General features: G+C 41.6%; 1 protein-coding gene across 2 annotated transcripts in view; it reads right to left on the reverse strand.

Moving 5' to 3' along the window:
• The window catches only part of XRCC5 (X-ray repair cross complementing 5), a 40,924-nt gene that overhangs the window by 15,398 nt on the left and 7,746 nt on the right, over nucleotides 1-17,780 (reverse strand). For both annotated transcript variants that reach the window (XM_082238320.1, XM_082238319.1), the window contains exons 6-16: nucleotides 16,833-17,021; nucleotides 15,219-15,333; nucleotides 13,991-14,129; nucleotides 13,065-13,177; nucleotides 11,522-11,584; nucleotides 10,392-10,529; nucleotides 9,472-9,562; nucleotides 8,532-8,665; nucleotides 6,233-6,429; nucleotides 3,986-4,079; nucleotides 2,743-2,812 (exon numbers count right to left, since the gene is read on the reverse strand). In XM_082238320.1, the coding sequence (XP_082094446.1) occupies nucleotides 2,743-2,812; nucleotides 3,986-4,079; nucleotides 6,233-6,429; nucleotides 8,532-8,665; nucleotides 9,472-9,562; nucleotides 10,392-10,529; nucleotides 11,522-11,584; nucleotides 13,065-13,177; nucleotides 13,991-14,129; nucleotides 15,219-15,333; nucleotides 16,833-17,021 (1,343 nt within the window). The remainder of the gene's footprint in view (nucleotides 1-2,742; nucleotides 2,813-3,985; nucleotides 4,080-6,232; nucleotides 6,430-8,531; nucleotides 8,666-9,471; nucleotides 9,563-10,391; nucleotides 10,530-11,521; nucleotides 11,585-13,064; nucleotides 13,178-13,990; nucleotides 14,130-15,218; nucleotides 15,334-16,832; nucleotides 17,022-17,780) is intronic.

Below are 17,780 nucleotides of genomic sequence, written 5' to 3' on the forward strand. Positions count from 1 at the left end.
CTGCTGTCATGGGGGGGGGGGAGTGTTCCATTAAGTTTCCAATCTTCATAGTTAAGAAATACAAAATCCTTCTACAGTGAAACCTCGTGTTATGTACCGTCCGGCTCACGAATGCTTCAGGTAAAGAGCTCCGCTAACCCAGAAGTAGATACCCCTTGTTGCGCCGTGCGGCGGTGGTACGGCGGCAGCAGGAGGCCCCATTAGCGAAAGCGCACCTCATGTTAAGAACCGTTTCGGCTTAAGAACAGACCTCCGGAACGAATTAAGTTTGTAACCAGAGGTACCACTGTATTAGTAAATTAGGGAGAGGGTTCAATCCTTTGGGCAAGGTTTCAACATGCAGGGAAGATGTTTCCTTTCCTTTCCTTTCTCCTTCCCTTTCCCCTTTGCTTTCCTTTCCAAGATGGGATAAATTCAAAAATGCCGTTTTCCATCCGCACTCTGAAATAATGCAAGCAAAAAGTTCTGCCAACTCACTCTCATCCAGAGTAACCAGATACACCTTTATACCTGTATAGAAGAGGAAACTATCAAAGGCGCAAGAGATCTGTCCCCTTTTGCACCTGGCCACCCTAGTTTCACACGATTTGCTAAAATGCATCCAATTGTGACCTGTTAGTACTTAATAGCAGCAGCACCAACTCATAATTGCAAGGTTTGATGTATTAATTTGTCCACCTCAGCGCTATTTCCCTCAAGAATTTCCCCCCTCCCTCAGAAAGCTGAGATTCTGTGCATGAGCAGACTCCTCCCCTTTAATGCAAATAACCTTTATTATAATTATGTACAGGACTGTGTGTATGTGCACACTTTAAAAGAAACTGAGTACAGGTTTTCTGGGTGGCATCTATCTCTCTTTTGAGTTTTCATGCTTTGAAATAGGCAAAGGATGAAGTAGGCCTACAAGGTCTCGCAGTTGCCCTGAACCTGTCAGGTGTGGGACAGGTACACCCATAGGGCCAAAATGAAAAGGAAGAATCACACCGTAGTGGCAGAAAAAGGCACTATAACTCAAGATGCGCCAAATTACATCCAGAAGGGAAGAATCAGGAGCACATTCTAAGTGATGGCAGGTGATCGACAGGTGGGTGGCCCCACCCACCTCTCAAAAGTTGCCTATGGCAGGGGGAGTTTTGGATCTTGCCATCTCCATCCCTGACATAAATAAGATGAAGTTAGAATAAACAGTTTCACCAAAAATAAAAGTAAAAATAAATACCTGGGAAGTTAAAATAATGTATTTGCGTTACATCCAAAGCTATTTCTTGGGTTTTCTACTTTTAAATTAACACACTCATATGCTGAATGGGAACACTTAAGAATGTCACCAATCTCTTTTTCTTAATGAGTATGTAGACCATATCCCACACAATCTACCCTGTAATTATAAAGCATTCCGCAAGCGGAAGGTAAATTGGCACTAAGTGTCCAAGCCATTCAAGCAAAGACATTAGACACTTCAGAAACAGCTAGCGAGCCGACAGTTTTCCATCTACTGAGCTGATTTTAATAAATGCATGTTAAAGACACTCCAGTCTTACAGAACTAATGTTCCTAATGCACTATTTATTTTATTAGCTATGATTTTTAAAGTACATGTGGTCTAAGTCAACAACATTTTGCTAAGTTCACCATTTTCAGAGCAATCCCTCCTCTCCCTCTTATATCTGGGGTGGGGGAGCTTTGGATTAGGTGAAGATATCCCTCCATCCAGCCATGGGCATAGCCACAATTTTTGTTAGGGAGGGACAGGCATTTTGTTGGAGAGAGCAGAACCTCAGTTTGCTGTCTTTTTATTTATTTTTATTGACTGGGGGGCAGCTGCCCTTCCCTGCTCCCCCCCCCCCCTTGGCTACACCCATGCATCCAGCTTTCCCACTGTCTGCCAGAGAGTGTAGAGCGGTGCCTGGATCTTAAACTATTCTCACTTCCGTAACATGATCACATCATTCCCAATCACTGTGCCAGCCTGTAGATGACTGGTTCAAAATCATGCCTGATTGTGTCCCCCGCACACACACATACCTTCCACGGCAAGCAGCCAGGATGAGGCACTGGCCTCATCAATCCCCTCAAACAGGAGTTTGGATTGTGTCCTTAGAAAATTCAAAGTATTATTGCTGCCATTTGACATAATTAAGGCAGCAACTGTACTGGTGAAGATCAGGTGAGAAGGAAAACATTATAAATGGTGACTAAGAAGAAACTATTACAACTGTACACAAATAAACCTGAGCAATCAAAAGTCTAATTCCAGTAATATAAACAATAAATGAAAATGCCACACCTATCCAGTCCTATTCCATATATACCAATATTCCTCCTACCGGACACAAAAAAATTACGCAAGTATAGAGGATACTCATTTATCACAATTCACACTGTCTTCATAGAAGTACAGTCATACCTCAGGTTGAATGTGCTTCAGGTTGAACATTTTCAAGTTATGCTCTGCAGCAAACTGGAAGTTCCGGGTTTCGCCGCTCGCGCATGCACAGACGCTCGAAATGACGTCACCCACATGCGCGGAAGTGGCAAAACGTGACCCGCGCACCCACGTCTTACGTTCTATTCAGGATGCGAACGGAGCTCCAGAACGGATCCCGTTCACATCCCGAGGTACCACTGTACATAGAATTTGACTGATTAAGAAAAAGTGGGTTGGTGGTTTTTGAGCTCAGAATCCCTGGACCCCAAATGGATTGTCAAAAGCAAATAGAAAACAAACACCTATCCACTTACCATCCTTGAAGTCAACATTTTTCTGCCTCACCAGCACTTTGAAGTTTTCTGCAGGATTAACACTTCCAACCTACAAAATAATCCAGCAAGGGTTACATCTTCAGCCTATGTTCTGGTCTCACTTACTAAAGGGGAACACCCAATGTTCCTGTAACTTGATTTCATTGGTACGTATCCATTCAGGAACAGCATGTCCTCAACAATGCCTTAACAGGTATCAAGAACAAAAGCAGATTCGCACGGAACACCCACCCACTGTGAATGAAGTTTGATTGCAATTAACTTTGTCATAAGAAAAGGAGAACAGCAGGGAGCTTGGCCAGTCCCTCTGCCTGCCATTCCACTCCTACAATATTTCTTTCTTCAAGTCAACAACTTATGCAACATTTTCTGAATATATACAGTCGTACCTTGGATCCCAAATGCCTTGGTACTCGAACATTATAGCTCCCAAATGCCACAAGCCCGGAAGTGACTGTTCCAGTTTGCGAACATTCTTTGGAACCCAAACATCTGAAGGGGCTTCCGCAGCTTCCGATTGGCTGCAGGAGCTCCCTGCAGCCAATCAGAAGATGTGCTTTGGTTTCCAAACGTTTTGGAAGTCAAATGGACTTCCAGAATGGATTCCATTTGACTTTCAAGGTACAACTGGGGAGAGAGAGAGAACGAGAGAGAGACTACGCTCAGAGGATACAATCTTAAGCACCCTTACTTGGCCATAAGATTCCATGGTCATACTGCTGCCAAACAAATGTGGTTATGATCAAGGTATATGCGAGGCCTAGTTAATATACACGGCTTTCAACCCATGCAACTTCTGTATCTCAGTTCATGTTGGCGTCATCGTGATTATCTAAGCAGCTGCTTCTGCGATCTGAAAATTCTTAGTTCACAAGATGCACTGCTCCACCAGTAGATCATTGGTATGTGAAGGGGGCAAAACAGTGACATATAAAATGTGAACTGATCTTGAAACATAACTCACTCATCTAAATTGTGTCTCAGAACTATTGTTGCATTCTTGGGGAGTAAAAGGGACATTTCAAGGAGCCTGTGTGTTTCTCCATCATCTTACCCAAATGAAGGCAAGCACACTTCTCCACTTCCCTATCCATCGCCACACTGGATAATTATGTGGGGAGAAACTGGCCTATGTGGACACTAGAAATAACCCCATGTCAGGGCGTGACATGCTTAGCATGACAGCCAATCCAACCTATTAGCATCTGCCAAAAGTACTTACCACGGTGACATTGCCTTCAGCAAAGTTTGCAATTCTAAAATCACCTTCATCATCTTCTGTTTTTGCCTTTTTAGCATTGGGCCCATCTTCATTACTGGAAGCAGACAAGACAAGGCTATCAATCTGAAGAAACTATTTCAGGAATAAACTAACAGGGCAATTTATATCTTAAACACATATATACTGTGAAGATAGTTTCAAGAGCAACACTTCTAGTTATGCAGCTGTATTTCGGACTCCTAACAAATTATACCTGTTTCAGTCAAAAGGGAATCAGAAAATAAGGAATCAAATTTGACCCCAGAATAATGGGGTAGCCAACGGGAGAAGGCTATTGCTTTTCCTAGGTCCCTGTGGGGGAAAATGTATTATCCCTATAGTTTGCCAATATGGCAACTTGGGTTTTTATCTATCTGCGTTAACACTTACATGATATTATGCATTCACATCAGATTTATTTTTCTTGATTAAACTGGCATGAAAGTTAATGGAAATTTAATGTTTAAGAAGGAAATCTATTTACCTTTCCAATGTAATTTTCTAGTTCATGTCGTGAAATGGGTAACTATTAAGTATCTGTGTACACTGAAGACCTGTATGTCATCAAACCCATCTCCTTGATCAACACGCATAAAGGCTAGATCAACTTGCAGCTGTCAGTACTTACATGACAAACCCCAATTAAAATATGCAAGACCTCTCTGTCACACTGGACAGCCTTACACTACAATCAAAATTGCTTTCAAAAGCCAAATATCTAATTTTTAACAAGTAGTTTTAAACTCATCTAAATCAGACCCACATCTAGCGTACTGCAAGAAGTATGAAGACTCCAACAGGAATTGAGATTGTGACCTGATTCGCATGTTACTGCAGCAGCTTGGGAGGCTGCTTATCTGTGGTCTGAACCCACTATTTTTTGGTTTATCGTATCAAGAAGGAAGATGCACGTGAGATGAACGGTAGAGTTACTTCTAATGCCAGTGAAAAGACACTACACTGTCTATCTGGCACATACAGATTCTCCATCCAGGCACCTAATTTAGCAGGCTAGGCCAACAAGATTTGTTTTATTCTTTCCAAGGAGCCAGTGTGGTGTAGTGGTTAAGAGCGGTAGTCACGTAATCTGGGAAACCGGGTTCGCGTCTCCGCTCCTCCACATGCAGCTGCTGGGTGACCTTGGGCCAGTCACACTTCTGTGAAGTCTCTCAGCCCCACTCACCCCACAGAGTGTTTGTTGTGGGGGAGGAAGGGAAAGGAGAATGTTAGCCGCTTTGAGACTCCTGAAGGGGAGTGAAAGGCGGGATATCAAATCCAAACTCTTCTTCTTCTTCAATGTATTCTTATTTAAATTTGTGGCCATCCCCACAACTTAGAATGGGAAACCCTGGTTAAAATAGCACCCTTATGAAAAAAAACAGAGTAAAACTTGGCACGGTTAAAACCGTTCACCCTTGACACACATCTAAGGGCAGTTCAACCAACATTGCTGAAATATTGGTATTTTTATTTATTTTATGGCATTTCTATACCACCATTTTCTTCCAAGGATCTCAAGGTGGTGTACATGGTTCTCTTCCTCCCCATTTCATCCTCACAACAACCCTGGCTCACGGCCACCCAGTGAGCTTCATGGCTGAGTGGGGATTTGAACCCTGGTCTCCACGTCAAGCACTAACCATTACGCCACACTGGCTCTTACACTCTCACACATTTGGCATCACTCTGGAGAAATAAAGTTCCACAATAGCGGAATGGATACTGGAAGCATAGCTGTCAACTTTCCCCTTTTTTGCGAGGAATCCTATTCGGAATAAGGGAATTTCCCTTTAAAAAGGGGAAACACTGACAGCTATGACTGAAAGCCCTCTTCTATGGGTCCTTGATAGCTAAAATTAAAAGCAGAGATAGCCTGCTCAAGAGCAGAGCATGCTTTTGGTCTACCTCAGCTATCATAAAAGCCACAGAGAAGGTGGCATTCTCTGAGCTACGCTAGAGAAAACCATTAAGACATGGGTGGGAACATCAACACATGCCTCCCCCATGTTTGCAAAGAGGCATCTTTGTCCTTGAGGTTATGAGGGCACAAAAGACAGAAACTAGGTCTACATCCAACCAAAATACCTGCATCTCTTTACACACAAAGGTAATGAAATCCCTCCTGGCCAACACAACCTGAGATTGCAGGTGTAAGGATGTGGCTGAATTAGCTAACAAACAATTTGCACCAGGCCTATGATAACTTACTTATCTTTGAAGATATGTTGAGCTGTTTTCTGCTCTTTAATTTTATCTGCTTCCTTCAAGGGAAAAAGCGCTTTTAATTTCTCAAGGGGAGCCTGGCATTTCTCAGTCACTTCTTGTGGTGTCCCCAACATGTCTGAGAGGTGTTTTTCAATAGGAGGCAAAGGTGCATCAGAATGGAAAGCCTTATGCTGTAGGCACTGATGGGAAAGCAAAAGAGGACAAGCGATTATGTTTGTCTGTCTGTTTCTCTCTCACACACATGCACACACAAATATACAAACATATAACACAGTATATGAGAGCTGGACCATAAAGAAGGCTGATCGCAGAAGAATTGATGCTTTTGAATTATGGTGCTGGGGGAGACTCTTGAGAGTCCCATGGACTGCAAGAAGATCAAACCTATCCATTCTTAAGGAAATCAGCTCTGAGTGCTCACTGGAAGGACAGATCCAGAAGCTGAGGCTCCAATACTTTGGCCACCTCATGAGAAGAGAAGACTCCCTGGAAAAGACCCTGATGTTGGGAAAGATGGAGGGCACAAGGAGAAGGGGACGACAGAGGACGAGATGGTTGGATAGTGTCCTCGAAGCTACTAACATGAGTTTGACCAAACTGCGGGAGGCAGTGGAAGACAGGAGTGCCTGGCGTGCTCTGGTCCATGGTCACGAAGAATTGGATACAACTAAACAACAACAACAGCAACAAACACAGTACATGGGGTTCACTTTGGTTTCTAATATGAAATATGCCTTTCACGTAACATGGGATTTGTTGTGGAGCAAAGTTCAAATATTCCATGGCATGAAATTTTATGGATTTAAATCCATTTTGATAAATATTGAAATAATAATAACAACAACAAGGCAATTTACAATAAAGATAAAAACATTTCAATAAAAACATATTCCACCACAAATACTATAGTTAGGAACTGTTAGAACTGGCATCAGAGGCCAAATAGATGTTTTTTTAACAACCAATGGAAGGACAATTACAGTCTATATTTCAAAGGGACTGTCATCCCACAAAACGGGTATCACCGCAGAGAAGGCCCTGTTCCAATTTGCCACAAGATTAACTTCTGCAGCCCCCAGCACAACTAACTTGTTGTGGACTTGTTCTCAAGATTTTAGTGAATAGGCAGGTCTGTGTTGTGGGAGGCTTTCTTTTAGTGACATTCAGTGAAAGATGGCATTCTGGGATCATATGAGATTACAAGTAATAATCTGAGGTGAAAGTGTTCATGTAGCACGAGCATACATAATGCTCACTGATGTAAGGATAATGAAATTTGGCTTTTAATAGAATAGTTTATTACTGAATGTTATGGCTTTCTGTTGGCTGCAAACCACCTTGAAAGGACCCTGTACTGAAGCAGATTTGTTGGATTTATATGAAACTGATTTAAAATCAGCAAGAAAAATGCCAATTTACATTAGTTTTCTCACTGATAGTTCCTTATTTCCCTTATAATTTCCCCAATTTTAGATCAAAATATACTGATTTTTTTTAACTAATTCATTTTTATTCAGCAACAGAAAGACTGCCTAAAAATATTCAAAATAAAAGCAAGCAAGCAAACACTGAAGCCCTCCTGTGTGCTACATGCTATTTTTTAAAAAAGCATACAGAGATCCATATGGTTGGCAGAACCTTAGGATGTGTAAATATTGCTATGGTAGAATTAAACCTGAATTTCCTATTTTATCAATTTAAGCCACCCAGAGCTGGATGTTAAAGCTTCTTTAACTCAGGCCTGCCTGTCAAAATACCCAGTTTCTCTGTAGGAGTTTCTCAGATATAGTCCAACACTTTAAGCAGTGAAACACTGAATTATTTTATGCTGCCCACACATTTTCCTGTGAGACTCCAGTAAATAAATGATGAGGGGCCATGTATAGGTTATTCTGCTCTGAACCAGGTGGAGGAAGCATTTGTGGGGGAAATGCTACATAATTTAAGCAGGCTGCTACATCAGTTGCTTCGCAATAGCACAAAACCACTTGAACACAGCACACTGTTCCCTGTCTACATAATTTGTAAAAACCCCAAAGACCCTAGTGGAACTGACTGAAAGCATCTTGCTCTATTTCCTACAAGGCAAGTAAGGATACAGAAATGTTCACTGTGATAACCAACGGCAAGGGGCGAGGTAGTTGTTCTCACATGCACAGGCCTAACTTTATCACATTACATTTGCAACAAAGTTGTTTTGCTACAGCTTAAAACAGAGAAGGAAAATATGGGGGAAAATAGGGAATGTTTTAAGGTAACGATGATATGGTCATCCTCTTACCTGGTACAATCTTTGAAATTGAGGGTTGGGGAATTTGCTGGTTTTAAATATATCCTGGCTGGTCCCTTCACTCTCATCTTCATAAACCAAACTCATGGAATCAATCAGAGAGTCAACTGCACACAACTGATCCTCTGTGCCATCAGATATAGACAAAGGAATATTCAATACATCCAGGAGATAAAGACACTGTAGCCATGTTCACTTTCCCCACTACCCCCTGCCCTCACAGTCTCAAATGAGAAAATTGCTCATAACACTAGGCTGCATTTACTTTCTCCCACTGAAATCAACGGAAGCCACTTCACTTCTGAGGGGAAATGTAAGCAGTTGCGATCAGGAGCACAGCCGAGGTAGGAACTTTCCTCCACAACTTCACTACTGGTAACCGTAACATCTGTATCCTCACTTGCCTTTCAAGTGCCCACATGAAGTATGTCTGCAGATGAAGTCCCTTCCATTTTCTCCCATTGACTTCTAAGGGAAAATAAACACCTCACAGACTGGAGACAAGGGAGCTCCCTGTGTGATGTTAAGTGATTGACAGTTGGTTGTGGTTTGCCCAAAATGGCCTGCCAGGCCAAATCCAGAGGCCATTTGAGCCTAATTGGGCAGTACCAGGTACTTCAATGGGTGAAATGAAATCAGGATTCAATATGACCGTAACAGATTGGAGAACTGTGCCAAAACTAACAAAATGAATTTCAACAAGGACAAAAGTAAAGTTCTACACAGAGGAAGGAATAAACAGGTGCACAAGTGTAGGATGGGGAAAACGTAGCCTAACAGCATGAAATGTCCTGCATATTGCAATGAGTCTTTACACTGCAACCGTACAGACATGCACCTGGGAATAAGGAGCACTAAACTCAAATAGGCTTATTTCTGAGTAGGTATATGTAGGATTGCTCTGTTAATGATGCCAAAGTTCAAAGCTCACCTGTCGGTGTAAACTTTTTATTATTTTTTAAGGAGGAAAACATGTATTGCCTCAGATCTTCCATATACGGTAGCTGTACATAGGCCAAACACTGTAAGGAGAGAGGGGGAATGTCAAAAGGGGGGGAAACGTTTTCATTTCAGTTGAGTTATCATAGTATCTAACATATAGCACAAAACACATTATAGACTAGAATACATTCAGTAGAAATGTTTATGAAATTATTAAAATAAAATTCAACAAAGCTGCAAATGCAGAGCATTTCTTGGAGAATGGCTTGACGTGTCCTTATCTTTTTCTACCTGCTATAGTTCCTATGACAGAGCAGTTTCCAAATTTGGGAATCTGGTCGGTTTCTTATAGTGGTCTGTCAAGCTTGCTTCTTTTAAGATTCCAAACCACGGCCCAAACCAAGAAGTTCTGCACTTCCCATTTACTGAGCTTCACTGGGCATCCTTTATCCACATACCTCCCCTGGCTCACACCACCTCAAACAATTCCCTTTCTTCTTGTGCTTATTTTTGCCAGTCAAAAGAAGATGAAAGATAGTGTCCGCCCCCGCTTTAGCCACTGCTTAACCAAAGCAATGCTTATTAAGCACCACATTTCATATGCGCATTCACTAAAAAGTAACGTGCCAGAAATGGCATAGTCGTCTGCAGACTTTAAAAAAAAAATAATGTATGCAATGCAGAATTTTCTTTTATCAAAAAAATATCCAGCAGCTACATACAGATTTTAAAACCACCCCGCACCAGGTTATAGGTGCAAGCACCAAACTACTGTGCTGTAGTGATGTCTAGAAAGTTCCTATGACAATACTGTATTCTTAACTTGGTGGGATTTATGCTACCCAACCCTGCTAAGAAGACAGAACTGAATAGGGGTTAATAACTATATAACCATGGTAGGAGGAATACCTCGTATTCATTCTTAATTAACGGAAAGGCTACTCCAACTTGCGGGTGCGATCTTCTGTCATAGACATAGCGCACTATGGCCACCATATCCAATTCATCCAAAGCATGAATGAGGGCAGAAAGAGCTACGGCTGCAGCCTGTCAAAAAGAGAGATGCAATTATACACAAGTACGATGAAAGCCTGGGAACCGCAACAGTCATGAAAAATCAAAGAGGTTGGTTTCAGCAGTCTGACTGAAACCTCACCTTTTTTACCTCTTCAAAAGCAGTGACAGTGCACAACATCAAGAGACATACTGAAGTAGGGCACCCTCATATATACTGCACCACCGTGTCAAAATTAAATGTGTCTATATTTAAAGTTGCAGATTTAAAAACAAACCCTCATGTGATATCACTTCTCTTAAGTTCCTAATTCTATTAAAGCTTCTATTAAAGCTGGAAGAGATTCCATTTTAAAATCTGATGAGGAGAGCAGGCTCTACGTTCAAAAGGGGTACAATATAAGTAAGTCAGTAACCTCCCCGATACTACTGAAGGAGCTTGGAGAAAGTGGCTCTAGAAGAGCTGTACATTTTCTATTTCCAGGGCCTCAAAACTGCCCTGCAGGTGCTATAACATCCTAGTTTGGTCCTTGGACAAAAACTCTGTTACCCTTCAATTTTTTGTGGCAGAGAAGAGGAGGAGGAGCTGAGACTCTGATTCCATTTCCTCAATGCTTCTACAATCTAGCTATGTTGCACAGTCATGCCAGAACTAGTGGAAGGGGGGGAAATGGGGGCAAAAAACTAGATTGCAACTGCACCATGATACCTACTGCTAAGAAATAAATGTAAGATCTCATCTGTATCAAGAAGATCAAAGCCCAAAAGGAACATCCAAGCCATGATCTCCCAGTGCTAGTTCTTGTGACATTCTAGCTCCATTCTCCTTGCAGATTTTTGTGTTTGTTTTCTTAAAACAGTAACGCTTAAGGAAAATAACTTGTCTGTTTTTGTGATACACCAGCTTTCAACATGTTTCACATTAAAAATAAATAAATAGAAAAATTCAGCTTTTGATTCAAGGACAGCCAGTCAGGGATTTAAAGATACAGCAAAACTCCAATCAGCAGGTTGGTAAAGCTCACCTCATCATCCTTTGCTGGGAAGACTTTCAGAACCTGATATCCCATGTAACGATGTCTCTGGACCTATGAATGCATGTTTCCAAAAGTTAGCTAGCTTTGACCTGGTCCAAATGTGATTTTGAACTCTTAAAAGTCACTGTCTAAAAGACATGCAGATTCAATTCCACAGCCAAATATAGTGTTGCTGTTATATTCCAGGAGACTTTTAAAAATAGTTGCTAAAGCTTCTGCACTAGGTATCACTTTGAGCTACCTTCAAGCTACTCTGCTCCCCACCTCATACTCTCAGTTACACAAGTTCATCTGTCAGCCTTCTTTCTTCACCCCTGTTGCTCCCATCATGCCTGCCACTACAGATGGGGCGGAAATGCAATACATTGTGCCCAGTTTCCAAAATCTTCCAAGTTACTTCTCAGTGTTAGTGACCTCTGCTTTGAGGGAAGGCAGGCTTGTAAGATAAATTTTGTCTCATCTTGTTCTCCATTCTGAAGCACACCAAGGCCCTATCTGCACCACACTTTAAACACTAAAAGTCTTCCCTCAAAGAAATCTTTCCTAAAATGGTGCTGAGAGTTGTTAGGAGATTCCTATTCCTCTCACAGAGCTACAATTCCCAGGAAAGAGGGATTGCTTGCTTAACCGCTCCAGAAACTGTTGCTCTGTGAGGGGAAGAAGGGTCTCCTAACAACTTTCAGCACCCTTAACAAACGAGCTCCAAGGATCATAAATGTCTGACGTGGCATGGTACTGCTTTATAAGGCCTTAGTGAATGGGATGTAGCTCCAAGTATGCATAAGACTACAGCCTTAATTCTACTGGCTATACAAAATCTGATACCTCCTGTTGTAGTCATCGTTTTGTGATGTTCAAGTCACAAGTTCAGATTGTCCTCCGTGGCCAGATCAGGTATGCCCGCAACCTCTGAATATGTGCAAAATAGTGCTCAGGACTGTGTGTGCAATGCAAAAAGAAGCAGCCCAAATTTAATTCATTCACCCAAATTTTCCAACAAGATAGGGTGAATTCCACAGCCTCGGCAAATTATGAAAATTAAACAGGCCATCGTGGTTTCTTATTTTGCACAATTCATTCTGCACCTTTTAAACAACACGTCCCTTTTCTATTTGTCATGGGGAGGAGCAAAAGGCCACAGAGGCACTGAAGCTCCATCCCTTGACCACTGGTATTCTTATTCAGCAATTCCTCTGGATTCTGAAATTTCACAATGCAGTTTCAATCATCTTCACAGCACACACACAACCCCGATTGTGAGAAAATAAAAAGAATGCTTCTCTCCCCGCCATCCACACTCAGGCATAAGAAATAAGGGAAGTGATCTCTCTCACATACACCAACATCTACTTAAAGTGAGCTGTGATGGCTGTGTTAGAAACCAGGAGCTGAAGTTCATAGCAGCTGCCCTTGCCACAAGAAGTAGTTAGCTCATTTGCACAACCTCTTTTGCCTAGGATAAGTTTTCAAGTAATGTGAAAAGACCTACAGCAGTTGAACAATAAGCACTTCTCCAAGTTTACATCCATACCTGAGATGATCTTGTGAACCCCAAGACAGCAAAGCATTTCCCATCCGTCTTGTATTTCATCTGTTCCTCGTCTACCTTAGAGAAAGGAACTATATCGCTCCCATAGCGGAATCCTGCAGAGTGAAAGAATCAGTTCCTATGTTATTAAATGAGGGTGACTCTCACATGGGAGCCTAAATGCAGAGCAGAAGAGGATGAGAGAGCCTTGCAGGAAAATATGAGTGTGTGGGGTGGAACTGGAGAGGACCCTCCCACCTCACAAACCACCAGTAGCCAAGGGCCACATAGGGAAACTGCCTGGAACCCCTGAAAGTCGAACACAGGCACAGCTGGAAGGTAAGCCTGCTGCATGACTCCCTTCAGCCTATGGACAGAAGCAGAGATGGAGCTAGACATGGAAGGAAGGTGAGCCCACCTGCCTCAAGTTTTTCCTTCAAGAGTGCATTCAAAGTGTGCATGTGTGTGTGTGTGTCACTCCTGTTGTCACACATCCTCCATACTCAACATACACATCAACCAAGCATCTTTTAAACTGCAAGCAGGGCTGTCCTATTTGCAGCTCAAGGGATGGGGGGGGTGGCTAAGGAGGATGTGCTTCCTCTAAATAGATCTCCCTACATGGTATCAGATAATTGTATGAAGCTTGTTATCTCTTGATACCCTATCAAGAGTATATTTGTGTATTTAGCAAAACATGCATGCCCCCAAATCCATTTTCAGTGCTCTCCTATCTGGAATGGGTATAAAATTTAATTCCTCTGTTACCAATGTTACTTTCACTTATTCTACCTTCATCTCAATGCTTCTGCCGATAAACCAAACCCAGAGCTTGCTCACTATATGCAATTCACTAAATGGCACTTAACTTTTTTTTGCAAGCAAATACTTCCCCAGGAAAATCTTGGTGCTCAAAGCAGAAGTCATACCTTGAATAACATCCTCCTTCTGAACTTCTGTTTCATCATCGTCATTCAAGCAGTAAACTGTTTCTTTCTGCACATCTTCTCTTTTTAGTGTCTTGGCATCTACAACCGTCCAGGTTTTTTTCACTTTTTCCTCGGTGAACTTGACATTGAAATTATAAAGATAAGTTATTTCATGTTAACAGGCAGAACAATCCTAAGTATGGTAAGCCAACAGAACTTGTGCCATCTTGAATTAAGCTGGAGTAAATTACCCCTAGTCCTGTTCAGGAGCAAGACTACTGACAGCTGAGTTAACCTAAGCATGGCAGAGGAAAGCAAGCCTTTAAAATAAGAGACTGACACCACCCTTTTTGCCAGCTTGAGTTCCACTGGGTTGCCAGGTCATATGACTGAGCTGAACAGAGCTAGGATTCAGCATACACCACCAAACATCAGCAACACCCATTTTTCAGGGTTTGTGCCAGCGAAAAATCCCTGGCTAAGCTAGGACATATGACTTACACCAGCATAGCCCAACTGTGCTGGGAATCCACTGGCTAAGCTAAGAGACCCACTGGATCCTAATTTGCTCATCCCAGCAATCTTGGGTTTGGATTACTCCCTTGGGGATTAGATATCCACTGCAACAATTCAAAGGCCCCCTTTCCTTTCCCAGGCATAAGACAGCAGCCAACTTACACTGCACTAGTAAAAATATCCCTGAACGCATGAAATTTATTTCACTGATCATCAATGATATGCCAATATTGACAGTTGGAAAACACTGGAAAAATGCCTGAAATTTCAGGTGCACATAATCATGGATTGACAGTCTACAATGCACTAATTTCTAGTGACTGCAGGAGGCAAACTGCAGATCTAAAAAGTTACAGTGGTCCTATATACAAGAACACTTTACCTGAAAATGTGAGAAGTTCCCCAAGAGAAATATGGAAGGAATTCATTGCTATGCAGTTTCTCCAACTGCCATCACTTGCATTTCCCAGGGAATAGGAGTTTCAGAAACCAGACAGTGAGCTTTATGAAAAACGACCATATTCTATCTCTCTATGCTGTCAGATTTAATAATTTAATAGGCAGCTATACTAATCAGTTACTGCAGTTGAATCTGAATTTACAACTAATTAATCCCTGCTGTGTTTCCTCCCTTCTACTGGCACCAGTGTTGGCATGTGTTCAATTATGCTAATATGGTGCTAAAAATACAAAAGTGGCCATTGTAACTTACTGCTTTGTAGGCCACAATCCTTATAGACAATTGAGAACCAATTGTGAGCTGGCAAGGCCAAGCCATAGGTCTCCGTTCAACTTTCTTAAACACTGAAAGGCGCTCCAGACTCTCTCTAAATAACAAAACACAGGGGAAAGTGATATGGTGAATCCCGTAAAACATTTTACTAACTGCCCACAGGAAAAGAATAGGTTAGTTTTAACAAAATTGTGGTCTTGAAAATGTTTTGGTTCTAGATAAGTTATCTGTGATTTTTCACATCTTCACATCATAGTAATGTATGTGTTCGATGTGCTAGCTCATACATGTTTATCACAGACACATCTTCAATTTCACCTTACATCATCTCAAGTCAGGGTGATTTTCAACAGAGACTATTCCCACATCCAGAAATGTGCATGAATCCAGTTACATGTGACATTAAGGTTGATGACACTGTGGTATTTATTTTCCAGGCATTTTAACAGTTCTGCTGAATTCTTGAATCACTTGAAGCTCACTTGTTGTACCAGTATAGTTAGGATGGAATGTGGCAACAGCACTAGTCCAATATCACAAAACATGTCATTGTGTTACTACTTCAGCAATGTTATATCAGCAACAGAGACGGGTATTTCAATGCTCACCAGTCACTTTCATCCCTGCCATGAAACACACATATCTGAGGGCCGCAGCCAGACAAAAGCACATGGATGGCACGATACAGGAGCAAGGAGTGCAATATGTGCTATTTTTCACCCAGGTAAAATCTGTTAGGATGCTTAGCAGAGCCCTCTCTGTTATGGCACCCACAGTATGGAACTTGTTAATAAGAAAAACATGCCTGGCTGACTACCTCCTTAGAAGTACTGCACTACCAGAAGACGTTTTCCTGTAGAAAAGCCTTTGTCAGCACTTCACAGAACCAATAATGTCACTGGATTGCGTGGTAGATCAGCTTAAAGAGCCACAGCAATGAACAATAAACTTTCACAGTTGATTTTTTTTCCTGATTGCTGGTTTAACACTTATTTTATATCATTAGGCTGTAAACTGCTTTCCACGAAACTTCCCAATAATAAAAAAATCAACAAAAATAAATATTTTTAAAATGTCAAATCCAATGCAGATATAGGTTTGGATACTAATGTTTGTTGTAATTACATATTGGGGAGGAAAGTGGTGAGTAGAGCTTCTCATTTTGAGCATTATTTTTCCCTTGCTATTTTTGTGTGCTGCTGCTTGCTGGTTTTGCTTTGAGGTTTTTACACAAATTTTTAGATTTTAAGCTATCTTTATTTTAATGTGCAAGTGCCTGCAAGCAAAGGGGCGCCTCCAATATTATCAGTAAATAATGAGCACTGCTCTCCTGTACACTGCTATTCCCGGTGCTATCAAGGCCTAGGTTTGCTGCTGAACATCTAACTTGGCCTTACGAACCTAAAACATTACACTGAAGTGAAGTTCCACCATAATGAAAAGGGAAATGCTTCTATGTAAAGGAACACTGTGGTGTCAGGAGGAGAAAAAAGCCCAATTTATGCAAACAAAACCTCTGTGGGCATGAAATTGGGAGGGAAATAAATACAAGCAAAGTTTCTAATAACGGAAAGAGGAGCAATTCAAGGTTACCTGAAAGTATAAATGTCCTCCAGGCCTTCTTCCTTGGCTAAGGAAAACATAAGCTTTCTCACCATCTGAAGGCCTTCTTTCTGCTGCCCAGATAGCCCCTTCCTTGGAAAAGGGTTTTGGTCCCTACTGGAATGCAAACCATTCCCCGCGTCCCCGCTTCCATCTTCGTCATTTGCTGGAAATGGCAAGCTAAGAATACAATAAAGAACAATTTCCATTCACATTCCTCATTCACCAGAACGACTACAAATCAATTCACTGACTTTTATTTTATTTTTTCCTGAAATGACAGAAATGTGAATTGACGCTTTGCATCCTCCCTTTATTCTGATGCACATTCAATTGTCATTCTGAAACCTTAGCAAGCCAGCCCACACTGATGCTCATTTACTGCCACACTATTAGTCACTTGTGACATGACAAGCTCTGTATAGGATCTTTTAAAGCTCAAACTTGGAGTATTCATAAATAAAGTTGACGTATTTTCCTCTGCGGAAAGAAATTGGATTAAGAATTTTGCATAATACATCTGCATGAAATTATCTTTTGATGTAATTTATATGTCAACAACTAACAGTCAAATTATACATAATGTTAAATGTATCATTTTTCCCCCTTAAAATTGCAGCAGTGGAGTGTGTGGGGAGGTCAAATCAGAATTGGAGCAGTGGCAATGGGAGATGGGGATTTAACCCTTTCCCCACACATGGAAACCCCCCTTCCCCAAGGAGCTGATTACCCCAAGAGGGAACAGGCCATTGGGGCAAATAGCAGTTTCTTTCCAGAAGTGACAGAAGGGAAAGGAATACATTTTGGGGGAGTGGGGGCACTTTTCACCAAGACTGTGATGTGGTGTGAAAAGGTTAACCCCTCCTCCCTGTATGTCTTGGGACAGAATTCCCCCCTTCCTAGTATGGCCATTAAGAAAAAGGAAGGAAGACGGAAGCT

This window comes from Podarcis vaucheri (assembly GCF_965113315.1).
Source record: "Podarcis vaucheri genome assembly, chromosome: 1".
Taxonomy (NCBI): Eukaryota; Metazoa; Chordata; class Lepidosauria; order Squamata; family Lacertidae; genus Podarcis; species Podarcis vaucheri.